Here is a 27,131-nt window from a genome sequence, read left to right as displayed (position 1 = left end):
AACAAGCTGAGCAGGGCCCTTGGCAAGTTCTGTAACAGCAGCTGGATAGCTGGTGGTTTGGTGATTTGTATTTAAATAATGAATCTAAATTGGCATGTGCACATTTTGACTTCCAGGGGTGGGGTGTCATCTGTAGGTAGCCACCGTATGTTCAATTTATCCAGTTAAACTGCGGGATAATGATGCAGCAGCCGCGGAAACAGGGGAAGGTGGCATTACTTCTGAGCAGGGTCCGTCCCTCCGCGGGCCAATGAACCCCGCAGCCGCCCCCTCTCCCCTTCTGAGGAAGGGGAGATGAGCTATTTACCAAAAATCCCGGTGGGCCTCTACCCTGGAAGACAGTCACTACGGTACGGCCAGCGAGAAGCTGCACCTTAGCGCAGCTGTCCTGAGCGTGGTGGGGCCGCTGAGAAGCGCAGCGACTCTCAGCTTCATCTTCCAGGCCCTTGGTTAGGTCAGGAGGACCCAGCTTTACCCTGCGAGTTCAGGTGCCAGCTCCGACACGATAAGAAGCACAGCGGCACGTCTTCTCTTCTACTGTTCATATGTATGGTGAAATGTATATTGGTGGGAAGAGGCGCTGTCCTTTTGGGCTCCCAGTCCGCCACTGTTCACTGGACAAAACGAGAGCATTTTAAAGCCACGTTTTGTAGGTGAATACGACTAACTTCTGAGGAATTAATTGAAATGAAGGCAGCAGTAGCTTGGGCACCCTTTTGGCAACGCCCCCTTTGTCACCTCTTTTACTCTCCCCGGGAGGGGCCAAAAAGGACCTGCCTCTTTTGACTCCCTGTTCCCGGCTCTGGTTTCCCTAACACGGCTCGTTCTTCCCATCCGTCCTTCTCCAAAATGGCGGCTTCAGCAGTTCCGCTTCCGGGTGGCAGGGTCAGGCTGGGCTTGAGGAAGATGGCGGTAGTAGCAGAAGGAGTTCCCAGACGGGGTGGTCGAGAGCCGGTGCGTGCCCCGTTGGGCTGGGTGGTTGGCTGTTTGTTGCTGCTAGGCTTGATGCCACGGCCCGGCGCAGCCACCACACATTGGGTGGTCACCGAGGACGGCAAGATCCAGCAGCAGGTAAAGGAGGGGGTCCTCGCGTCACTGTGGAAACTGTCTCCATAGAAACATTCTGCCTCCCTGCCTGCTTTCTTCCGTAAGGGTCTCTCTTTTCTGGAAGATACTAGCCATGCATAGAGAAGGGAGCATCTGACTAGCCTCAGCATGTCGCCTAGGGCGTTTCTTTCCTCTAGGGTTTGCCGTGAAGGCGTTGCCCTTTTTGTCTTGTGATTCGAGCCAGCCTGAGGTGGCAATTCAAGAACACAAACTTTTCCTCCTTCCTCTGGGCCCCAAGTTGCCCACAGCCGTCCTGAGAGCCTTACGCTAAAGAACTGAATTTTTATCGGGCAGTGTAGGAGCCTAAAGGACTCCATCTGATGGAGGGGTAAAAAGCAGGCTGGAGGAAGGGATGCTCTTCCTTGCCAGACACACTGCCAGGCTTTGTCAGCTGGGTGTCTCCATGCTCCTCCTGAACTGACCTTGGAAGGCTGGCAAACTAAAGTTCCTCTTAATCAGCCCCACTGCTACTGAGACAGCAGAGCAAAGTTGTATGCTGCCATGCTCCTCTTCAGCGCCCACTGTACCTGGGCTTGGCAGTGCAGAGCTGTGTTCCTGCTCATCAGCCCCATCATGCCTGGCCTGGCACGGTGAAACCAGATGCTGCTATTTTTCTTACTGGATGCACTGTACCCATGCCAATGGGGCAAAGCTGTGTACTGGTGTGTTCCTCACCACCAGTCTCACTGCAGGGGGTGGGGGCTGGGAATTACAGATTGCATGAGGAAAGAATTCTGTATTTTGTACATGTTGAATAAGAGGAGCTGGCTTTTATGCCCCACTTTTCCCTACTCTAAGGAGTCTCAGAGTGGCTTACAATCTCATTCTTTTCCTTTTGTCATAACAGGCACCTTACGAGATGGGTGGGCTGAGAGAGTTCTGAGAGAACTGTGACTGGTTTAAGGTCACCCAGCAGGTTTCACATGGAGGACTGGGGAATCAAACTCAGTTCTCCAGAATAAAGTCTGCTGCTCTTAACCACTACACCATGCTGGTATTTTTGATTTAATATTTTTAAAACATCAGTTTGTAGGAAATATGAAAGCTCCGTTTGTCTGTAAAATTATTTGACATTATTTGAAACTATTGCCCATCCAAAGCAAGGTCTGCAGCTATCTTTTTGTATACATTTTAGTTGGAAAAATTTAGTTGTATTTTAACTGTTAATATGAATGTCAGAATTAGAAATTCAGTTTAACTTCTGTAGTCATAAGCTTTTTACTCATTAACCAGTTATGCTTTTATTAGTGTACCATACTCACATAATTTATTCCGCACACTTGTGGACATTATTCTAATGACTAATACCTGTTCTGGAGGTTCCAGTTGCTGTGTTGGTTGGTCCAATGAAAAATTGAAATTTGAAGCCTCCTAGACTTCTTAAAGGAGCCCCCATGGCACAGAGTGGTAAAGCTGCAGTACTGCAGTCTTAAGCTCTGCTCATGACCTGAGTTTGATCCCGGCAGAAGCTGGGTTCAGGTAGCTGGCTTATGGCTGACTCAGCCTTCCATCCTTCTGAGGTTGGTAAAATGAGTACCCAGCTTGCTGGGGTAATGTGTAAATGACTGGGGAAGGCAACAGCAAACCTCCCCATAAAAAGTCTGCTTTGAAAACGTAGTGAAAGCAATGTCACCCCAGAGTCAGAAACAACTGGTGCTTGCACAGGGGATTACCTTTACCCCTCTTAAGATAAACCAGAATGATGTGAAATAGCTTTTTGAGTTGTTTGATGTACTTCGTATTCTTTTCTGTTTATGTTGCACTGTGTGCCTTTGGAAACATGGTTGATCGGGCATGACTGCAATATTTTGTACAAGGAAACTAGTAACTGCAAATAAGGAAAGTTAAAATTTTTCAATCTGAAGTTGGTTTCAAGTACATAGGACTACATCCGGAATGCAGATATATATCCACTAGGGCAGGGGTGGCCAACAGTAGCTCTCCAGATGTTTGGCTGGGGCCGGGGCCAATGGGAGTTGTAGGCAAAAAACATCTGGAGAGCTACCGTTGGCCACCCCTGCACTAGGGTTTACCTCATAACAGGGCTTTCTTTGTAGAAAAAGCCCAGCAGTAACTCATTTGCATATTAGGCCACACCCTCTGACATCACCATTGTTTCACATAGGGCTTTTTGTAGAAAAAGCTCAGCAGGACCTCATTTACATATTAGGCCACACCCCCTAGCACCAAACCAGCCGGAAATGCTTTCCCGTGCGTTTCTGCTCCAAAAAAGCCCTGCCTCATAATAATCTCTAGTATCTAGAAATAATGTGATTATAGAGCCTTTGAGGTGCAAGGTGGGTTAAATTTGTATAAAGCCTGATTACTAATGTAGTCTCTTATTGACGATGGGAAGCTACTAGATCCTTGATCAAGATTTTTCATCAAAAGGGCAGAGAGGTTTGACTGAACTAATTGACAGTTGCTATCATTGCCAAAGGACAATCAAATCCAGACTGTGATCTGTAGATTATGTCCTTGTTCCAGATAAAAGGAGACATGTTTACAAGCAAAAACTGGCTTTCTTCTGTATCTGTTTCAGTTTCTGTTCTTGAGAAGAAAACCATCTTTTACAGTGCTGCCAGTCAGTTTAATACTGAGAAGCTTTTATGGCAAACAGAAAGCAAAGGGGGTTGCATGTGTAATTCTCTTCATTGCGCACACTCTTCCCTTGCATCCCATGCATGGCTGGGAAGTGTTGGGTTTCCCTATTAAGTGGGGTTCTGAGGTAGAAAATATGTATCTACTTTTGTTATTTTTTTGTGTGCTTCCTCCAACATACCAGCAGGTCAATATGATCCCTGCATTCTATAGTTTAGTAACAACAGTGTTCAATGAGATATCTAACTAAGAGTTTTTGCATCACAGCTCACTGACTAAATCAGTCTGCCTGTAAGGCCATCCATCATACTTAGTGGACAGCATTAACACTGATATGACAGGTCTGTGAATGGATCTTCTACAGTTTTTAAAGAGACACTGCAAAAGGAGCTGATTTAGATAGGAGAGATCAGACTGCACACGAACACATGCTGATTTCCAGATCTCAGTTTTCTCTTCTTCTCTCCCACTCAAGCTCTTTTTTATTATAGGGAAGGTATACTCCTTATATGTTTCCCATTCAGGGCAGGCAATGGCTCCAGAAGGCTACTGAGATTAGGAATATAGCACAACGGGAACACTCCATCTTCCAAATGCAGTTTATAGTCAAGGGGTGTTGAACTCATTTGTTACAAGAACTGGATCTGTCATAAACGGAACTTATGGGCCTGGGCCATGCATGTCATAAAATGTAATGCTAGGTAGGAAGTTTCAAGTTTATTTAAATTTATATCCCGCCCTTCCCACCGAAGTGGCTCAGGGTGACTCACAACACATAAAAATCTAACATAATTTTTGAATTTAAAACATCTTACACAGTTAAAACAGTAAAATAATAAAACATATAACGGCGGTCTATCAAAACTACACTCAGAGGTATAAACTTTATAAATAACACAGACAAACACAATTAAAAGATTTTTTTTTACTTAAAATACAAACATGCTTAAAACTTTTGCAATGAGAGGGAAGGCAGGAAGGGTTGCATCAGTGCTTAGTTCTTGTGGCCCTTTCTTACACGCCCAGGGAAATGCTGATAGTCACTTTGGGGCCAGTCAGCAATTTTTCCTCCAGTCCAGTTTGGCAAGGGATCTTGGAGGTTTTTGCCATCTTCTGAGCATGCAGCAGGGGTCACTGGGAATGCGGGGGAGGAAGGTATTTGTGAAGTTCCTGCACTGTGCAGGGGGGTTGGACTAGATGACCCGGACATCCCTTCCAATTCTATAATTCTGTGGTTCTATGATTTTGTTTAAAATGGAAAGGTGGGGGACTAGTGAGATTTGGCAATGTAGTTTTTAAAATAAAACATAAAGAAAAAGCACAGGGATCACAGCAGAAACTAAAAATATAAAATGCTCTGAGCCTAGGAAAACATGAAATGGCTTGGCATTGCAGGCTTCTTCCCCCATGTGGGTCTGCTCAGATTGACAATGGCTCTCCAGTATAACATCCCCCTTTGGCTTTGGGTTTCCATGTTAGAGTACTCACTAGGCACCAGTTCTCAGGTGCATTCGGTTTGGTGTAGTGGTTAAGTGTTTGAACTCTTATCTGAGAGAACTGGGTTTGATTCTCCACTCCTCCACATGCACCTGATGATGTGACCTTGAGTCAGTCACAAGTTCTTGCAGAGCTGTTCCTCTCAAGAACAGTTTCTATTACAGCTCTCTCAGTTTCACCTGCCTCACAGGGTGTCTGTTGTGGGGAGGGGAAGGGAAAGGAGATTGTAAACCACTCTGAGACTGCTTCAGGTTGTGAAGGGAGGGTTATAAATCCAGTCTCTTCTTCATTCAGCAGAGATAAGCTGGCTCAAAGCATCAACCATTTATTTGCAAGGACACAACTCCAGGAAGCAACAGCTTCAGCTGGCCATAGGAATACTGGAAAGTGAAACTGAGCTCTACTTCATTGAAACACATGGCAGCACAGACAAAGTTGCAAGGAAAGATGTGGAATGGATTTTCCATTAAGGTCTCTGGGCCCAGACAGCCTATCTTTGCAAGCCCAGAAGAACTTCCTGCTTCAGCCTGCAAAGACAAGGCAGAAGAAGCTGAGAACTTTGGAAGCCTCAGAGTTTCAAAGGTGTGGATAGGAAGGGGAGGGGGGAGAAAAGAGCTGTGGGCCTGATTAAAGCCCTGGGTGGGCCAGTTCTGACCCACAGAATGAACATTTGACATCTCTAGTTTATATTTAAAAAAAAAATAATTCAGCCATCGAGTTTTATCTCTTATGATGATTTCATGAGTCTTGCCATGAAGGCAGACTATAGATAATGTAAATAAATGAACAAATAAAAGTGTATGCGCATGAAGTTTTGCAGAAAGCATTTTCTGCAGTTGCAATATTCCTACTGTTGGATCCAGTATTTAGGCTGTTAACTAAGTCAACAGGGGTTGCCTAAACCTCATCAAAAGTGGGAAGCACAATGTCCTTCAAGATCTTTCTCTTCCCAACCAGCATTAACTCTGTCTTTGGGGTTGGACTAGATGACCCTCGTGGTCCCTTCCAACTCTGTGATTCTGATTGTCAGGATTTAGTTTCAATTTGTTCACTCTTAGCCACTTAATCACAACAGCTAGCCAGTGACCAAGGAGCCTTTACTACATCACCAGGAGATTTGGATATGGAGATGTAAAACTAGGTGTCATCAGCATATTGATGATGGCCCAAACTGATGACAGCTGGTCTTCAAGGGTGCTCTTTGAGTCAGATCCATGAGAAATTGTTTGAACCAGTCCAGTGCAAGTCCCCTGATACCTACTTTGTCAGGAGCAGCAGATAAATGTTGTAGAAGCAACAAAGAGGCATTGTCTTTATCTACGTTCAGAAAGAGATAATCTAAAGCTACTAGAGCTGCCTCTGTCCCATAACTCAGTCTGAAGTTAGACTGAAAAGGGACCAGAGCAGACCTGGAGTTGGTCCAAAACTGCTCTTTGTCTAAAAAGGGCATGTTAGCAGCTGAGTGACAATTGGCCTCATCATTTTTCTGTTAGGGATGGTATTTTAAGTAACAGGTGTGTCTGGAGGTGGTCTCCTGACCTCTATGCCTACTTCCCTCCTGTGGCTTGACGGAAGGAGTGGAGGCCCACAAGGAATGCAGCATGTCTGTGGGACTGACAGACTTGGGGGAAAGATGTCTCTCACCTCTGGAGAAGGCCTTGGGGGGAGGCAAGGGAGAAAGAATGGGGAAAACAACTTCATAGATGTGGGCATGACTAGCAACCAAGAGTTGGCAAGAACAAACTGGCCAGCCCTTGCCAAGTGTGAGGCAAGGGGGAGGGAACAAGGGTAGATGCTTTTCTGCCTTGAAAGGCAGGATTGTGAGATGTCCCTCTTGTTGGGTGTGGCTGTTTAAATGCAGTGATAGAGGACAGGTGGAGATTGGTGAGTTTGGAGTTGACAAGCCCCAGGAAGAAAGACTTAACAGAGAGGCAGCTGGCAGTCCAAGGAGGAAGAGCAAGAGGCAAACTCCACGACACTGAGAGAGAGTGGAGTACCGTTCAGACTGAGAGGAGGAGACCAGCTGCTTGTTGAACCCTCTCCCCCTGCCATAATCTGAGGCCCAGCCAACTAGCAAGAGTCATGCCCTGGATTGCTCCACAGCTCCAAGCTCCGATCCAGTCAGGATGGATAACCGCCTCTTTGAGTGGCCAAGTTATCATCAGTTAAAAGAGCTAATATGTATCCTGTGTGCCACCCCACCAATCACATATTAACAATAAGATATAATAATTAAAATTAAACATATAACTGTAAAGTTCTAAAATTACCAGATTACTTCTGAGCATAATCGGTAGTCTCACCCCATCACTGTTAAGCCTTACCCAGCCCTTTTATATCTTGAGTGAGAGGGAAGAGCTCCCTCTCTGTCTTCCCATTCTCTCCTCAGCATGAGGCAGAGCAGGTTGCCTGAGTAAGTAAAATTGCCTGCATAGCCAGAGGAGAGCAAGCTGGCTATGAAGAAAGGGCAATAAAACCACCACTACCACATTATGGCTAGTTCTGGTGGTTTTACACTCTCTTCTCTGTAGCCAGGTTACTCTGCTTCTGGCAGCTGTGGTACTAGAATAAGAAGGCAGGGGCTGCAGAGAATGCTCTGTAGCTCTTGGAGATAATGGCCCATTCCTGGCACAAGACCCACATCTCCAAAAGGCTTACTATTTACCTCGTCATTCCCTCTAGTGGCAGCTGTTGCAAGGGTGGAACCACTTGCTAGCTACAAGCCCACCTTCCTGAAGCATTGGCTAGATGCCTCATTGGGAAACAACACTCAAAACAGCCTCTTGTGGCCCCTGAGCCAGTGAATGTATCATTAGGAAGTGTATGAACATTGTGGCTTGTTAAACATGTATTATTTCCAAATATTACTCCTTTCTGTAGTGTTAAACATTGTATGTTTGCCACTCTGGCATTCATGACTTCATGACATTTTAATGAATATAGCATCTTTCCACCTGTACAGCAACCACAAAAAGCCACCAGTTCTACTTTAGAGGCAGCTTTTGATGGCTGTGAAGCATTCAGTGCCTATCTCTTTGAGTCCAGTCAGACCACTGGGAGTCATGCCAGCGATTAGGTCTAACAGGTTTTTTTCACAAGTTGCTTCCAAATATTGATATAAATTAGATCAGCTCTTCAGGATATTGTTTCCCTTGGCTATTCATCACAGTCTCTGTGAGCCAGTGTGGTGTAGTGGTTAAGTGTGTGGACTCTTATCTGGGAGAACCGGGCTTGATTCCCCACTTGCACCTACTAGCATGGCCTTGGGTCAGCCATAGCTCTGGCAGAGGTTGTCCTTGAAAGGGCAGCTGCTGTGAGAGCCCTCTCCAGCCCCACCCACCTCACAGGGTGTCTGTTGTGGGGGAGGAAGGTAAAGGAGATTGTGAGCCGCTCTGAGACTCTTTGGAGTGGAGGGCGGGATATAAATCCAATCTTCTTCTTCCATTGCTCTCACTGATAGGCTGAATACATATATAAATTTTGTACTTTTAACATTGTGTGTGGATGTCATTCTTTATAATGCAAATGAATGGTCCACCTATTTTGCTGATATTGAACCCATTAGAGCTGATGGGGGCGATTTTTAGAATGCGCCTACAGAGAACTAAAAGATAGGGAAGGAAGCAAAGGAGGTGATAACCTTGAAAATTTGATTGAAGATTACCGGTATGTATCAAACTCTAAAAGTTTTGCTAGACTGTGCACCTTGTAACTGCTAAAGTTTATTTATGCACACACTTTTAGTTTTTTTCCTGAAAACAGCATGTAAACCAGTCTGGAAATACTAACTGGAAGAAAATGGTCCAAGTAATAATAATATTTTTATTTATATTTTATTTTTTTATATTTTATTTATATCCCGCCCTCCCTGCCAAGCAGGTTTCAAAAAACTGTATCTTGTTCAGTTTTAGAAGCAACTATGGGTGATTAAGTGTTATTCTTTCTTTTGGTTCATTTATGAGGGTAACAGTCCTCTATGCTGAAGACTGTTCTGGTTTACTGCAGTGTCTTCCATAGTAATATTTTTTAAGGCAGAACTTGGTCAACAAGATCATTAGCATAAATGTTGAATTGACCTCAGCCTAATGATTGATATCATTCATCATCACTTACAGGCAAAGGTTTGGGCCCAATGAAGCATTTGTCAATATGGAAGGATTTCTGTTTAGCAGGTATTATTTTCTGCTCTTGCTACACCCGAAAATGCCCCTGTGTCAGGTGTGCCTGCCGTGATCTACCAGGGGTGTCGAACTCATTTATAAGGAACAGATTTGACATAAATGAGATCTTGTTGGGTCGGGCCACGTGTGTCATAAAATGTAATGCCAGGTGGTGGCGATATAAACTTTATAAAGGACACAAACACAAAGATTTTTTAAAAAATTTAAAATAAGACATGCTTAAAAGATTAGCACTCTTGCAATATTTTGTTTAACAGTTTCTGATAACTGACACCTCTTGCTCTGAGTTATCGCATTAAAATCTGGAGACAATGTCTGTGCTGTAGCATTCTTTAGTATGCTGTTCAGGTGTGTGTAAGTTACAAAGCTACTTTTGATTCATTGACATCCATTACAGAAATCTTATGGTCAGTGCTTTGAGCCTAAGACCCAGGGGAAAATATGAAATGGTTGGGCATTGTGAGCTTTTGTACATAAGTTGTTTCATGTGCTAGTCAGCCAACAGAGAAAATTGAGGCTTTGCTCTGTAGCTCCTGTGTGACTGAGCAAGCCTGGCAAAGCTTGCTTTCTGTTTGCCATAAAAGCTTCTCACTATTAAACTGACTGGCAGAAGGAAGCAAGAGAGAAGAAGAAGAAGATGAAGAAGATATTGGATTTATATCCCGCCCTCCACTCCAAAGAGTCTCAGAGCGGCTCACAATCTCCTTTACCTTCCTCCCCCACAACAGACACCCTCTGAGGTGGGTGGGGCTGAGAGGGCTCTCACAGCAGCTGCCCTTCCAAGGACAACTTCTGCCAGAGCTATGGCTGACCCAAGGCCATCCCAGCAGGTGCAAGTGGAGGACTGGGGAATCAAACCTGGTTCTCCCAGATAAGAGTCCACACACTTAACCACTACACCAAACTGAGAGAGAAGGAAGCAGATGACAGTGAGTTGCTTGTGGCCCTGATAGGAGCCCTTGGGGGCCTGATCCACCCCTCGGGCCACATGTTTGACACCCCTGATCTATACTGTTTGGTAAATCACTGTCTGTTGAAGTGGGGGAGAGATAAGGGATTCCTGTACTTTCACTTTGGCTAGTAACTTTGGTGGATCCCATGCTTGCTATGCTATCTTGTTACCAAGGCAAGCAGTCTCTGACCCTCCCAAGGATACCTTCCTAACTATAGCGACCTTGGACTGAACTGATGAAAGTGGTGGAAATATGTTTGAATGTCTTGAAGGTGGAAAGAGTGGGCACCAGAGTTTACCTGCACAATTGTCCTATATCTACCCCATTGTAACCATTATTATTCATTCCTGGCAATGCTAGTCATGTACAGATTAGTGCTGACCTTTTGGTACTAATAAACTTTAACTATGGTTTCATCAGAGAAGTTTGTTTGGCTGATACCTGGCTGATCCTGACATCCTGGAAATACTGGAAATACTGACATCCTGGAAATACTGTTTCTTGTAGCCTCCTCTCTCCCAGCATTTTAGAAGCTGAAAGTGGGGGAATCCACAAGGACTTGTGAGAGGCATCTCATTTCTTCTCCCTCATTATTCTTTCCCTTTCCTGGAAGTCCCCTAGCACCTCCCCGTTTCCTGCTTCCTTGTCTCTTTCCCACCTAACAGCCAACCTGCCTTTATCTGCCCCTTTGTCTTCAGCTCCCACCCCCAGCAACCTTATCTATGAAAACTATGGCCCAGTTGTGTGGCTCTAGCTACTGGGCCAAGCCCACTAGCATGATAGGAAACACTCAAGGACTTCTGGGGGGGGCACCTCACTTTCCTCAGTATCCCCCTCCCCACACTATTTCCTCTTTCCTTCCCCTTGGCAACCCTCATGTCCTGTCCCTTTTCCTTGCCTTATCCTCTCCTTCTTAACCATTCACCAACCTACTTTTTATATGTCTCACATCTTCTGCTATATTTGTTATTTATTTACTTCATATAAACCTTGCCTTTTTTCAAAGCAGCTTACATTATTCTCTTTTTTATCTGCACAACAACCCTGTGAAGTGGGTTAGTCTGAAAGTATGTGACTGGTCCAAAATCACCAGTGAGCTTCCACAGCAAAATCAGGATTCAAACCTGGATCTTCCAAATCCTACTTTGAAGCTCTAACCACTATACCATATTGGCTACTGTTGAATGGTAGCAAGCTGCCAGGCCTAATTGAGTCATACTGGTCACCCAGAAGTTGGTATCAAGTCACTCAGAGGTTGCTTCCAGGCCTAGGGTTGCCAAACTCCAGGTGGGACCTGGAGCTCTCCTAGAATTACAACTGAACTTCAGATGACAGAAAGTGGCTGCTTTGGAGGGTGCTCTCTGTGGCATTATGTCCAGCTGAGACTTCTTCCCTCCCCAAACCCTGACCTCCTCAGATGCCACAAAATCTCCAGGAACTTCCCAACCTGGAGATGGCAACCCTAGCCAGGCTTGGCCCCAATGAGTTCTCCCTAAAAGGCTAAAATAGGCCCTAAGAAGGCCCTGCCTTTTACAGAGAAAAACCAAGCCTAGGATTCTTTGGTTGCCTAGCAGTGGCCACTGCGGGGGGCTTCTGTTTCTTAATGTTACAGGCATTTCTTTTATTGTTTGGGATTTTTAATCTCTCTCCAGGTATTTTTTCTGCAACCCTTGGCACTGTTCAGGTTTACAGCAAGATCTGTCTTGCCCCTTTGGCACTTCAGTCTCAGGATTTAAATATCCTCAGATTTGACCAACTTCTCTAATAGTATATGGACTTTGGGCTGCAGCAGGAGGGGGAAAGCAAATCCTGTACAGTATTTTGTAAATAATCTGAATTATAATTTAGAGGATTTAGACTGCTGATTGTAGTAGAACATCAACGTTTGCATGTATTTGCAGGTTTAATTTTGCTTGGAGAAGATCTCTTGCATTTTCTTCCACCACTATTGCTAGATGTATCATAATTTTCCTGTCCTCTGTCTTACATTAAATGAAGAGTAGTATGCTAAAATAATGAAAAGTATTGTGTGATAGGGAAGTTAATTAGTTCAACCGTCTTATACTGTATATGTAGTAATTATTTTACTTTCCATTACTTGTTCCACCATTTTCTTTTGTATATTGTGAAAGAGAATATAGGTAATGTTTTGTAGCTTGTAGATGGAAGAGCAAAAAAACAGAGCATGTTTGAAGCTATGTTCAAAATACAAATAAAAGAGGATAGAACTATTTATATATTTATGATTTAGATTTATGAACTGCCCTTCTGTAAGTACACAGAACTCAGGGTGTTGAACAACAGTAAAAGCATCCATACATTGATAAAACAATTCCAACAAATAAATAAAAATAGCTAAAACAGGGGTGTCGACTTATTTGTTATGAAGGTCGGATCTGACAGAAATGAGACTTGGTCAGGCTAGGCCATGTCGGGCTAGGCCATGTGCATACCAATTTAAGATTAAGTAGCAGAGACATAAACTTTATAAAGGACACAGACAAATACAAATGTAAATATATATTTAAAAATGTAAAATGTGCTTAAAACATTAGCACTTCTTGGTCTTAAAAGTGCTTTCTTTGTATGTCTCCCATGGGATCCAGGGAACTGGGCAAAGGAAGCTCTGGCTCTTTCCTTCTTTCCCCATGGGGACCAGGAGGGGAAGGAGCTTCAGCCACTAGAAGGAGGAGAGGCTTGGCTCAGTAGCTCTGCTGTGCAACTGAGAGAACCTGGAAAAACAAGCTGTGCCTTTCCCCCCTTCCTCCCCAAGGATGGGGGCCTCAGCCAATGGAGAAAATAGTTTTTGCTCTGTAGCTCCTGTGTGATTGAGCAAGCCTTGCAAAGCGAGCTGTTATGCAGAAGAAAGCAAGAGATAGGGAGAAGGAAGCAGATGATAGCCGGTTGCTCAGGGACCTGATAGGAGCCCTCCAGAGACCTGATTTGGCCCCTGGGCCACATGTTTGACTCCCCTGAGCTAAAACATTTTTAGATTGTGCTAAAACTACAGAGTTCCAAATTGTGTCACTGTCTTACTAGAGAGAAGTCGGAAGGGGCAGAGGAAAAAGAAACTGCCAGATAGGGTCACCGTCCTCAACCAAAAGCTCTTGCTGTCCATTCTTGCCACCCCTGCACTCTTGGCACTCCACTCTTGTTGCCACCGCTCTTGCTGCCCTTCTTTCCCCACCACTCCTGTTGCCCCGCTATCCCCACCATTGCTGCTCTTGCTGCTCTGCTTTCCCTGTCGTTCTTGCTGCCTCACTCTCACCATCGCTGCTCTTGCTGCCCCATTCTCCCTGCGCTCTTACTGCCCTGCTCTGCCTGCCCTGCTCTCCCCACCACTCTTGCTGCTGCCACTACTCTCCTTTTTATTTACCTTTTTAAAAGTATGTGATGTCATTTTGGGCCCCAGGGCCCCTCCATCTAAAATTTTATTCCCTACCCCCCACCCCATACCTAAAATTTTCTGGCTATGGGCCTGGTCAGATGTCTTTTGGGTTAGGGAATCACCAGTAAGTTATTCTCTCCAGAGCATATAGCTTTTCAAGGGACATATCAGAGGAGGCAGTCCCAAAGATACATGGGTCCCAGATGGCTCAAGACCTTGATGGATGGTCAAAACCAAAACCTTGAACCTGACTCAGTACTCCACCAGGAGCCAGTGCAGCTGACACAGCACAGGTTGAATATGTGCTGTCCCTAACAGGACAGCACACCGCCACATTCTGGATCAGTTGCAGTTTCTGGATCAGTCTCAAAGGTATGCCAGTGTAAAGTGAGTTACAGTAGTCCAAATTGGAGGTGATCATTGCATGGATTACTGTAGCTAAGTCAGGACGAGACAGGAAGGGGACCTGTTGCCTCACTTGGCATGGCTGAAAAAAAGCCAGCTTGGCAACATTTGTGATCTTGGCCTCCATTGATAAGGAGGCGTCCAGAACCACACAAAAACTCCTAACAGTTTGTGCCAGGGCCAAGGGATCACTGTGAAGAGTAGGGAATTGGTGCTCCAACCCTGACTCCCCTCCACCCAGCCACAGAACCTCCATTTTGGTTGGATTCAGTCTTAGCCGGCTCTTTTTCAGCCATCCCACCACGGCTTCCAAACCCTTAGCCAGATTTTGCGGGACAGTGTCTGGACAGCTGCCCATCAACAGATACAGTTGGGTGTCATCAGTGTACTGATGACATCTGAACCCAAAACTCCACACTATCTACATGCAAGGGGACGCATGTAGATATTAAACAAGACAAGATTGCCCCTGAGGGACCCCGCATATTAAGGAGTACCTAGTTGACACCCTTTCCACTAGTACCACCCTCTGTTCCCGACCATGGGGAAATGAAGGAAGCCACTTTAGGACTACCCCACGAATTCCTCTATCCGTGAGGCAGTGAGTCTGAAGATCACGATCAATGATGTTGAATACAACCTTGCCACAGTCCAGCTGTCTGCGGAAATCATCTGTGAGGGCAGCCAGCACCATCTCCATCTCAAGGTCATATTGGACATAAGGGAATTTGAGCATGTTGAGTGATATAAAGTGGCATACGGAAGGAACCGTTCTAAACTGGGCTACTTAGAAGTAATTCTCATTTTATTCAGTGGGACAGGAAAGTGCTTTTAAATGAAAAGTTGCGCTGTAAAAAGCATTGATTGAGTCAGAATTAGGCTATAAGATCTCCATTACAAGTATTCATATGTAGGTTAGCATGTTATTCCAGTGCAAGAGGACTGGCAGCATGAAAGCAGAACAAAAAGTATTTCAGAAATGTGCTCTTTGTGCTGTCCTTTAGGATCTATCTCCTTATCTTTTGAGATTTTGTCTTAAGATATGCATTAATCCCTTTTGTGTTCATCCCTACAATGTATATTTGATTTCAAACAGGCAGCATGAGTAAAATAAAGTCATAATTCATCATCACTAAATGCATAGAAAAGCAAATAATCAGTGGCAGCATAAGACTGCTGATGGGAGAGGGGGCGGCACTGGCTCTTCTCCTTAGTGTAATTTACCTCAAGAAATAAAATTGTCTTTCATTTTATGGGGCATAATTGTTTTCCCCTCTACATACCATCAACTAATTTAACTCTCTTGAAAAAATAATAATCTTCTCATCCTTTCCTGTAAAACAGCGCTGCTAAATTCAACATGCTTGTCAAGAAAAGCAGTTTGCTGGCATTTAACAAAGTGGGACTGTCTCTAATACTAACTAGATCAGTGTTTCCCGTTTGCAGGGTCGTGACTCGGTACCGGGCCACGGAAGCCTCACTACCGGATCACAAGAAAAGGCAAAGCTAGCCCCGCCCCCAGCAAAGCTAGCCCCACCCCATCTCTGTGTTGTGCAGAGAGGAGCTGGGCTGCCTCTCCTTCCTTCTCTCCCGCTCCCAGTGTTTGAGAGAAAAGCTAGCATCCACTGGCACTTTAGATCCATGAAGTGTTCTTCAAGGTATGAGCTTTCATGTGCCTTGCAGCATGTTCTTTTGGGGAGATTTCCCCAGGAGGCCTGGGCGGCAAAAAAGGGTGTGTGTGTTTTTTTCAGCCGGGAGGGGTGGGGAGTGGGCATTCCAGTAGCTATTTTTTTTTACCAAACGACCCCTGGGCAGAATTTTTGCTGGCTGAGGTCATCTGATGGTGAGGAAGGCTTTTTTTTTCTTTGCCCCCCTCTTTCTCTTTCTTTCTTTCTTTCTTTCTTTCTTTCTTTCTTTCTTTCTTTCTTTCTTTCTTTCTTTCTTTCTTTCTTTCTTTCTTTCTTTCTTTCTTTCTTTCTTTCTTTCTTTCTTTCTTTCTTTCTTTCTTTCTTTCTTTCTTTCTTTCTTTCTTTCTTTCTTTCTTTCTTTCTTTCTTTCTTTCTTTCTTTCTCCCTTCCCTTCCCTTCCCTTCCCTTCCCTTCCCTTCCCTTCCCTTCCCTTCCCTTCCCTTCCCTTCCCTTCCCTTCCCTTCCCTTCCCTTCCCTTCCCTTCCCTTCCCTTCCCTTCCCTTCCCTTCCCTTCCCTTCCCTTCCTTCCTTCCTTCCTTCCTTCCTTCCTTCCTTCCTTCCTTCCTTCCTTCCTATATAATGGGAGAGGAAGGGTGATTCAAAGGCATTGGAACTGGGGTCTGATGATGCAATTGGATATAACTGGGGAGAGTAGGATATGGGGGGGGCTTTAACTGGAGAGAGGGTGAAACTGTAGGTATGGTCCTTAAGCATTTGTTGTGTAGGTGCTTGGCTTTTCACCCATTTGAGTTTAGCACTCGTGTTATAGTCTGAGTTAATGTGTCTTGCTGTCTCCCTATATGAAGTTTTTGTAGTGAGCTGTTATTTAACTCATTTGATTATTACTAGTGCTCAGAGTGCATGTAACCTTTTCCTTGGTTCTGTTATCCACAATGCTTTGGGGCCTTGGTGATAGTCATTTAAAATCGCAGTGTCTTAAATATTTTATTTATTTAAATCTCAGTGCAATTCAAATGAACTTCCCATAATGTAAAATCACAAAACTTCATTGCGTATTTTCTGATATGGATATAAGGGGAAACTTCTGATTTATAAGTGGTATAAACCTTGTCTGAATAATGTTATTGGTTAAAGCAGGTTTAAAGAGAACTTAGGTCAATGGCTACCTTTCTCTGTCTTTCAGGTTGACTCACCAATGAACTTGAAGCATCCTCATGATTTAGTGATTTTAATGAGACAAGAAACAACTGTTAACTACCTCAAAGAGCTGGAGGTAAGGCTTTTGTTACAAATTAATTTTATAAACTTTGTAAACAGCAGGAAGAATGACACTAGGTCTTCTCTAGTGAGAGGAAGTCATCCAGGAAATGGTTAGGTCATGCCTCTGCTTACTCAGATAGGGCAATGCAATTAATTTTGTGTGGTTCCTATTGGAGAGACCCAGGATGACGTCTTCAGTTCTGTATATCCCTGTGCTTAGTAGATTGCCAAAACTCCAGCTCCAAGCCAACGTTAATAACAACAACAATTTTAAAAACCCTACAAGCAGAGAAAGGTGTCCAAAAAGTCTCCCCCACCACCATCAAGATCCAGGGACAAAACAAGCCAGGCATGAGTTTCCAGAGCATGCCATCTGGAGAGTCAGCTGCTGCAACAACAAAGAAGACCACGAGGAAGGAGAGAGGCCCCCTCCCCCATCCAAGGCATCAGATGGCGAAGTGAAGGAAGCAGCTTGAGTGGAAGAGGTCCTACTGGAGCCTGGCTGCACTCCTGAGGCTTCAGGAGGCAAGGGGAAGGAAGCACAAAAGGCACTGAGTCTAGATGCTGGGTAGGCAAGGTCAGAAACGGCAGCACTGAGCAGGTAGAGTGGTCCAAGCCTGCAGGCTCCTGCCCCCCCCCCCACCCGAAGGTTACCAAAAGGTTGGTCAACAAAGCAGCCAGTGGTAAAGAAATAAAGGGGATACTGTGGGAAAATTATTTTTCGACACCTACGTATTAAGAACATATTTTATTCTTCCATGTTGTATTATATCAGTTAAATTCCACTGTTGCTCAACTGTTTTGAGTATAAAATGGGTAAAGTTTTCTTTACTAGACACTTGAGTTTTTCATAAGGAGAAAATTATCTTGAAGGTTTTATATTACTATTTTGTTTTCTTTTAGAAACAATTAGTTGCTCAAAAGATCCATATAGAAGAGAATGAAGACAGAGACACAGGGCTGGAACAAAGACATAATAAAGAAGATCCAGATTGTATTAAAGCAAAGGTGCCCTTGGGGGACTTGGATCTTTATGATGGCACATATATCACCTTGGAAAGCAAAGATATCAGGTAATGAGATGGTTATTTGTGTAAGAATTTACAATAACTATTCTTTCTGATGGTTGGAAAAAGAGTACGGAAATCTGTGCTTGAGTAATAATAAAGATGTCTGAATTACTGAATGATCTTCATATTGTTGTTGCTTGTTCGAGGGTGGGGAGCATACTTGTTCTGGTTTAATAGTGAGCATTGTATAGCATATTTCAAATGTTCAAAAAGCTTAACTCAGTGTAATCTTTACAAGATATGTGTAAGGTATGTAAACATGGTTGTACTCGTATTGCAAGTGGAGAGCCAAGAAAGAGTGGCCTTCCTAAAGAGAATTAAAGGTAGAAGGGAAATTCTGTTTTGTAGCAGTCTTTCACCATTTCTGCTGTATAATAACTGTGTTGCCAGGTTGGCTGTAACTTGGCAACACACAGTTATTATACAGCAGAAATGGTTAAATGGCGAACCCAAGACCCTGGGGTTTTCAAGGCAAGAGATGAGCAGAGGTAGTTTGCTGTTACCTTCCTCTGCATAGCAACCCAAGTCTTCTTTCATGGTCTCCCATTCGAGTACTAACCATGGCCAACCTGCTTAACTTCCAAGCTCTGATGAGATCAGGCTAAGTCAGGCTGCTGTTGGGGGCTATACTAGTTCTAAAACAGGGTTTTTTATCGTATGGTTTTTTATTATTATTATTCTATTTAGTCTGTTACAACAAAATTTGTAGCTATATACATTTCGATCTCTCTCTCCCTCCCTCCCTTTACTCTTAGTCTTTTCACCCCAGCCATGGGCACAAAGGCTTAATCTTCCACTGAATGTCTTTTCTTCCTTTCAATATCCAATCTAGGTAGGTCTTCCATCTGGTCTTAATTTCATTAGATTTCCCTTCCCATGTTGTCTCTTTGTTGATTGATGCCACGATGACTGACTGTATAAATTCAAACAAATAGTTGTGCCAGATTACTGTCCATTTACTTGTGTCTTTCCAACCCAAAGCTATAACCACCTTTCCCACCAGTATCATAGCCTTAACTAAATTTTGAATACTCCTATCCATTATCGGGCCTCCTATTGTACTTAACAACATTAGATTAAAATCTATAGTTAGTGTTATATTGCATACTTTTCTAATAATTTTGATAATTTCCTTCCAAAAGGTCTTTACTTCCGAACATTCCCACCACATGTGTGCATACCAATCTTTAGAGAGTTTACAGTGCCAGCATAATGGGCTTAACCCTGGAATCATGTTAGCTAGCTGTGCTGGTGTCTTATACCATTTTGTAAGGAATTTATATTCAAGTTCTTTAAATTTGGTTACTTTGATTTCTTCTATTCCTTTCATAATTTCATAATTTTATCCGCCATCCTCTCTGATATCTGACCTTCATAGCTCCATCTCCTTTGTAAGTATTCCGATATTTTATCCTTATTTATTATCATCTTTCTATATATTTTCCCTACCAAACCCTTTTTCTGCTTTGCTATTTCTTTGTATATTACTTCCACTGGTGCATTTATCCAGAGTTCTTCATTTTCGCTAGTCGTTTTTACTGCCTTATATAGCCCAGCTATTTTTAACCAATATTGTTTACCTATCTCTTCTGTTACTTCCTGTAAGGGTTTAAGATTTCCACTTCTAAACATATCCCCCACTCTGTGATAACCTTTAAGATTTAACATTTCCCACCAATTAATTTCTTGCACTTCCTCGTTAACAGTTTCGAGGGGTGCCCATCTAGAAACTTTTCCTAACCAATAGGGTTGCCATTTCTTCCAAGCTTCTAATGATGCTCTTCTAGGGCCTATTGTTAATTTTAAGTCTTTATTCATAACTTTAAAAAAAAATGCCTAATCTACCTATATTATTATTAGTTTCATTCTCAAAGTTAACCCACTTCTGAGTCTTTTCCTCGCCTATTTCTAATAATGGTTTTAGTTGAAAAGCTTCATAATAATTGTTTAGGTCCGGGATTCCCCATCCAAATTCTGATTTATGACTATATATTATTCTCTTGTGGAACCTGCATTTCAAATATCCACTCTTTTAATGCTCTGTTCCATTGTTCAATTTTATTTTTCATTGTTCCCAAAGGCAACGTTTGAAATAGGTACGTTAACTTTGGTACCCAAAACATTTTAGCACTCCTTATTCTAGATGATATCCCTAACGTTTTATTTTTCCATCTTTTCATGTCTCTCTCTATTTTTTTCCATATTTTATCATAATTATAAAACAGGGGGTGTTGAACTCATTTGTTATGAGAGCCAGATCCGACTTAAATGAGACCTTGTCGGGCAGGGCCATGTGTGTCATAAAATGTAATGACAGGTAGCAGAGATATAAACTTTATAAAGGACGCAGACAACCACAATTAAAGATTTAAAAATTTAAAATAAAACATGCTTAAAACATTAGCACTCATTGGTCTTAAAGGTGCTTTCTTTGTATCTCTCCTGTGTGATCCAGGGAACTGGGCAAAGGAAGCTCTGGATCATTCCTTCCTTCCCCAGCGGACCAGAAGGGAGAGGAGCCACAGTTTATAGGCTTGGCTCAGAAGCTCTGCTGTGCGATAGAGAGAGCCTGGCAAAGCAAGTTATTCCTCCCCCTCTTCCTCCCCAAGGAAGGAGCCTCAGCCAATGGACAAACTAGATGCTTTGTTATGTAGCTCCTGTGGTATTGAGTAAGCCTGGCAAAGCAAGCTGTGATGCAGAAAGGAAGCAAGAGAGAGGAAGCAATGACAACTGGTTGCTCAGGGCCTGATACAAGCCCTCCGGGGAGCTGATTTGGCCCCCAGGCCTCATATTTGATATCCCTGTTCTAAAACATCATAGTAAACCATCAGTATTCCTTCTGAAGATCATTGGGATTCATTTGGAATCTTAAAATGTTGAGTTTAAGTAATGACAGTATGAATTGATGTGGGCAATTTGTTGAGAGGCCAAGTAATCAGAACAGTTATCTAAGCTTTTAATATTTGGTACCTGCAGAAGAAGGATGCTTGTCTTCTCAGTCTGAAAATCTGTTAGAAAACCGAGTATTGAAATAATCTGGAGCTTGAAGTGATGGAATTTACATTCCCAACTTGTTCATAGATTCAATTAGTGGTCTTGAATAAATTAACATTATCTGTGTTGTATCTCTTATGTATATGCCTAGCTTACAAGTTTATTAAGACTAGAAGTTATAACATATGTATGTACTGCAGGTGCTATATAATGTTAAATAGCTGCTGATTTTTTTAAAAGAGTTAACACTGGTCTAGCTCAAAAAGCCACCATAGTTGTAGCAGCCGGTGTAATTATGTAGATTTATATAGATTACGTATTGATTGTCAACTCAAGGAATGTTCCCAAAGTATGTCTTAGTGCTCTTCTGCTTGTACATTCATATGTTTTAATCTCTCTTGGGAATGAATGATCATTCTGCTGATTATGTTTCTGGATTTGCCTAAAGGCCTGCTTGTAGGTCTGTCCATAGCTTTCTTCTATCAAAACCTTCCAATAAAATAAGGGGTGAGGTCAGGATAATTCCATGAGAAATATTCACTTTGTCTAAAGTTACAGTTAATGTACTGAGTAGTTTTCTATCATCAAAACCCCTTCTATAGTTTGCTACAACAATATTCTATTACCTGGCTTTCAGAGGCATTCCTAAAACATAACATTTGTCTTTTGGTGATTTTGGGACTATGGGATTATGGCAGAATCGAGAGGAATACCTTGATTTAGAATGTCATTCTTTTTAATTCCCCAATGAGTAAAAATAGACTATTCAGAATATGGCACTAGAGTATCCTAAATTTATATTTAATCATAGAATCATACAGTTAGAAGGGACCTCTAGGATCATCTAATCCAACCCCTGCACAATGCAGGAAACTCAAAAACACCTCCCCCTAAATTCACAGGATCCTCATTACTGTCAGATGGCCATCTAGCCTCTGTTTAAAAACCTCCAAGGAAGGAGAGCCCACCACCTCCCGAGGAAACCTGTTCCACTGAGGAATCGCTCTAACGGTCAGGAAGTTCTTCCTAAGGTTGAGCTGGAAACTCTTTTGATCTAATTTCAACCCATTGGTTCTGGTCCTATCTTCTGGAGCCACAGAAAACAATTCCACACCATCCTCTATATGACAGCCCTTCAAGTACTTGAAGATGCTGGTCATAATCATCTCTCAGCCGCCTCCTCTCCAGGCTAAACATCCCCAGCTCCTTCAATCTTTCCTCATAGGACTTGGTCTCCAGACTCCTCACCATCTTCGTCGTCCTCCTCTGGACCCGTTCCAGCTTGTCTATATCCTTCTTAAAATGTGATGCCCAAAACTGAACACAGTACTCCAGGTGAGGTCTTACCAGAGCAAAGTGATACTATCACATCATGTGATCTGGACACTATACTTCTGTTGATACAGCCCAAAATTGCATTTGCCTTTTTAGCCACCACATCACACTGTTGACTCATGTTCAGCGTATGATCCACTAAGACCCCTAGATCCTTTTCGCACATACTACTGCTAAGACAAGTTTCCCCCATCCTATAACCATGCATTGGATTTTTCCTACCTAAATGCAGAACTTTACGTTTCTCCCTGTTAAAATTCATTTTATTGGTTTTAGCCCAGTTTTCCAGCCTGTCAAGGTCATCCTATATCCTTTTTCTGTCTTCTTCTGTGTTTGCAACCCTTCCCAATTTCGTATCATCTGTAAATTTAATAAGCATTCCCTCTATTCCTTCATCCAAATCATTGATAAAGATGTTGAACAAAACAGGTCCCAGGACAGATCCTTGAGGAACTCTACTTGTCACTCCTCTCCAAGAGGATGAGGAACCATTCACAAGCACTCTTTAGGTGTGATCTGTCAACTAGTTACAGATCCACCTAATGGTAACAGGATCCAAACCACATTTTACCAACTAGTCAACAAGGATAGTATGTGGAACCTTATCAAAAGCCTTACTGAAATCAAGATAAACGATGTCTACAGCATTCCTCTGATCCAGCAAGGTAGTCACTTTCTCAAAAAAAGAGATCAGGTTAGACTGACATGCCTTGTTCTTGAGAAAACCATGCTGGCTCTTAGTAATCACATCCATTCTTTCTAAATGTTCCAGGACCAACTGTTTGATGATTTTGTGCCTGTTTTCTGGGGGGGAAAGTAGAGTTGCTTTCCAGACTTTTATGTATCACTCAGTAGAATACTATTAATGCAAACACTTCTGAAAGAACTCCTACTGTATAAAGAGGATTGTGGAGTTAGTTGACAAAACAGTGAATGTTCAGCATAGTTCTTGCATTATTCCTGTCATTTGTGATCTAATATTCTATTGTTTGTTTGTTTTTTATTTAGTCCTGAAGACTATATAGACACAAAATCTCCTTTACCCCCGGATCTAGAACAACCAGAGTGTACAAAAATTCTAGATCTTCCATATAGCATCCATGCATTCCAGCACTTACGGGTAAGCAACAATTTAGGTTTTTTACCACTTTGCCTCTGACCTGCCCCTCTTGCTGGGATGACTAAATGCACTCTTGTAGTTCAGAATGCTTCTTATTTAATCACATAATTCACCGAATTGGTTTTGTGAAGCTCGTGAGGTACCTTTCAAGCGGTTTTATGATTTTGCAGCAGGCACTATCTTGTAATATGTGGCAAAAGGCTCAGAATGAAGGACAGCGCAGACCCCCTAGTCATCAATTCCTTGTTCAGCTTCCTCTTATTTAGAGCTGCTGTTTTTACACACACATGCTCACATACCCCAACTTTGTTGACTAACTCCAATCTCTCTACTTTTCCATCCTTCAGATTCTTTCTATTCAAGTTTTTGGTGAAAATGTTCAAATCTTTTTGATGCTTTGAAAAACAAAACACATTTGTGTTTTGGTCAGAGTGAATGCGTGAGGAATATTGAGTTCATAAGTTCACCTTTTTTAGTTAAACCCTGCAGCATAACAGTCAAAGGTAGTCTCATTGCAGTCCCTATGCTTTGTTCTGCCTTATCATGGTTATGGGACTTTTTACTACAATAGAAGTGCTGATTATTAAATCATTAGCAAGATTTCCCATAAACTACACTCTTAATATTTTTTTTGTATTTTAGTAGGGTACAGATATCTTAAGGTGTGGCAAAAAATAACCTTTTCTAATCAAAACTAGTCCTTTTAAGTAGAATGATAAGAGCGGTACACTTTCTCAGTATTTAAAGGTTCATTATTAGTATACAAGAGGAAGTAATATTTCTTGGTTTCTCCCTAATTCTATCAAGGTGTTATATATTTGTGTTACTAAGAGGGCATATATGACCAAAATCCATCAAGATTGTTTGCACTAACATAGAAATACTGGTGAAAGAACACATACATTAATGCAGCAGTGCTATAGCACTGTAGCACAGTGTGGGTTGGATCCCTTGGAACACTTCCTCTGATGGGGGGGGGGGGACGGGGACATTTTCACTGGCTTTCCCTCCTGCTGCACGTCTCCAGGCCCACATGTACACATACCCCACCATGTTTTCCTGGTAATCCTAATCCCCAGGAGCAGCATTTTGCTGGGTGGCTTGTGCTTCAGAAGAAAGAGGGAGGCTTTGGTGACAGAAATCCTTCTGTGGGCTGTAATTTTTGGTGGGATCCCAGCAAGTGTGATTGGTTCCTTATACAAATGTCTGTGAGCAGTGTTCAGCACAAAAATGCTTTTCCGTGGAATCCTATTGTGATTCCTGATTATGCAAGTTTTCGCAACTCCACTCTTTTTTAAAACTGAAGCTGAGGAATTCAGGGCACAAACCACATTGTTTGTTTTGTCTGTACATCATTGAGCAGGTGTTCCAGTGGCTTTTCCAAATGACAGTCTGCACCCCAGACTTTGCAGTATTCAGAAAGACATGCTGTCACCTCCAGGTTCTGTATGCAGCACTAAGCTGTTCAGATTTGGGTTATATGCTGCGTGTTTTTTGGGGTGGGTGGGTGGGTTAGCTTGCTTTATATTTTATCAGTAAATAAAGTAAATTTTTTTAGCACCTAGTGACACTCTTAAAAATCATAGTATGGGTGTATCAGATTCATTGTTTTGAAAGAAAGCCGAGACACTATATAACTAAGCTGTTTCATGGTAAGTATTTTGCCAGTATTAAACATCAGATCTGGCTTATCGGGAAGGCGACCTAATGTTTATTCATGTTTATTGAACCTTTCAGTAGTTCATGCTAGAAACAGTAGTGGGTGAAAAGTAGAATGTAAAAGTAACTGACATTTTTTATTTTGGTGGGCTGCCTTACCATTTTCTGGGACACTTGTAAAGCATGTTGGACCTAGAAAGACTTTAATTTCTTGCAGCAGAGCATTTCAGTAATATACTGAGGATCACTTCACACAATTTAGTAATGCCTGAACTGGGGGGGGACCCCAAAAACCGGAGTACTTAAAAAAAAAACTCTTTGTACTTTTAAAATACATTAGTGAGCAACAGGAGTTCTGATAAGATGGGTCTGCAGTCTTGATGCTAGAGAATCTCTGTGTGTGCCAGATCACTGACTTTTCTCTTCCTTTTAATCTAGGGTATTCAAGAAAGAGTTAACCTTTCAGCACCCTTGCTATCTAAAGAAGATCCTATATTTACTTACCTATCCAGAATGTTAGGAAGAAGCATAGAGGAGATAGGTCATCGCATTTATGATGGTCTAATGAAGGTATGATTTCAATTACCACTTTAGTCATTTTCTTTAAAAGAGTATCTAGAAGCACTGACACAGTATGAATGTTCTAGATCAGGAGTGTCGAACTCATTTGTTATGAGGGCCGGATCTGACATAAATGAGACCTTGAGGGGCCAAGCCATATCAGGCTGGGCCATGTGTGTACCTGTTTAAGATTAGGTAGCAGAGATATAAATTTTATAAAGAACACAGACAAACACAAATATATATTTTTAAAAAACTTAAAACAATTCTCTGAGTCCCCCAAAAGGTGCCCCTATCTTTCATTATTTTCAATGGAGGGAAGGCATTTAAAAGGTGTGTGGTTCTTTAAATATGATGGCCAGAACTCCCTTGCTCCTGGCTCTACCCCAATATCTCCTGGCGCCACCTCCAAAATCTGGCTCCCTGCCAAAGTTCCCTGATATTTCTTGAATTGGACCTGGCAACTCTAATTGAAAGTGTAATATTCAGTGTGTGTGATCGCAGCCAGAATGAAATAAAAAGGCAGAGATAAAGAAAAAGAATGAGAGAAAGAACAGAAGGGAGATAGAAAAATGATGGGGGGAAGGAGTGAGAGCAAGGGTCATTTTGTAGAAGAAGAGGTGCCAGAACTCATTAGCACAACTCATTTGCATAACTTTGCATATGCCACGCACCGCTGACATCACTGGAAGGTGTACTAAATTATATCAGCTCAGCATTAACATGCTTCTTGAATTATAATTGTCACCTTACTCTCATCATACTTGTAAAATTACTTTCTCCTATGTGGCCACAGTGGCATGATGAAGATTTCCATCTGTCTGCTTTTTTTATTTTGGTTATTTCCCCATTTTTTTGTGGAGGAAAGTATTAGAAATTGTCAAATCTTCGCGTTCAGCAAAATTCTCATGGGGTTTGAACGATGGAGCCCAGATGCAAATATTTGGGGGGAGGGGTTAAGAAAGAACACAATAAAATTTAGAGGTTCTGGAACTCCACTCCTGTGAGCGCCTTCCCAAAATGAAGCATGAGTGTGAGAAATAAAAAGGAGAAGGAAGATAGACAGAATGAAAGAAAAAGACAGAGAGAGAGAAAGAAAAAATGAGAGGAATGAATGAGGTAAGAGTTATGTAAAAGTTTGGGAGAAAGGAATAAAATAAAGGGGAAAGAAGGAAGGAAGACAGGGAGACAGAAATGACAGGCAAGCAGGCAGGAAGGTAGGAAGCCATTAGAAGCCTTCCTTTCACAACCTCCCATTTGCAGGTGGGGGGGCAAGTGAAAGGGAGCCTTCACAATGGCTTCCTGCCTCTTAAAGCAAGCAGCCCACTGTAGCCTAATTTGAATAGAAAAG

At 42.5% G+C, this 27,131-nt stretch overlaps 1 protein-coding gene across 2 annotated transcripts in view; it reads left to right on the top strand.

The window, feature by feature from the left end:
• Positions 1-805: 805 nt before the first annotated feature.
• The window catches only part of TTC17 (tetratricopeptide repeat domain 17), a 130,807-nt gene continuing 104,481 nt past the window's right edge, over positions 806-27,131 (top strand). The window contains exons 1-5 of one of the 2 annotated variants that reach the window (XM_060261380.1): positions 806-1,071; positions 16,965-17,054; positions 17,945-18,114; positions 23,449-23,560; positions 25,658-25,789. In XM_060261380.1, the coding sequence (XP_060117363.1) occupies positions 850-1,071; positions 16,965-17,054; positions 17,945-18,114; positions 23,449-23,560; positions 25,658-25,789 (726 nt within the window). In that variant the 5' untranslated portion in view covers positions 806-849. The remainder of the gene's footprint in view (positions 1,072-16,964; positions 17,055-17,944; positions 18,115-23,448; positions 23,561-25,657; positions 25,790-27,131) is intronic. The other variant, XM_060261381.1, reaches the window with a different exon arrangement.

This window comes from Heteronotia binoei, chromosome 21, assembly GCF_032191835.1.
Source record: "Heteronotia binoei isolate CCM8104 ecotype False Entrance Well chromosome 21, APGP_CSIRO_Hbin_v1, whole genome shotgun sequence".
Lineage (NCBI taxonomy): Eukaryota > Metazoa > Chordata > Lepidosauria > Squamata > Gekkonidae > Heteronotia > Heteronotia binoei.
This window is presented reverse-complemented; position numbering and strand designations above follow the sequence as displayed.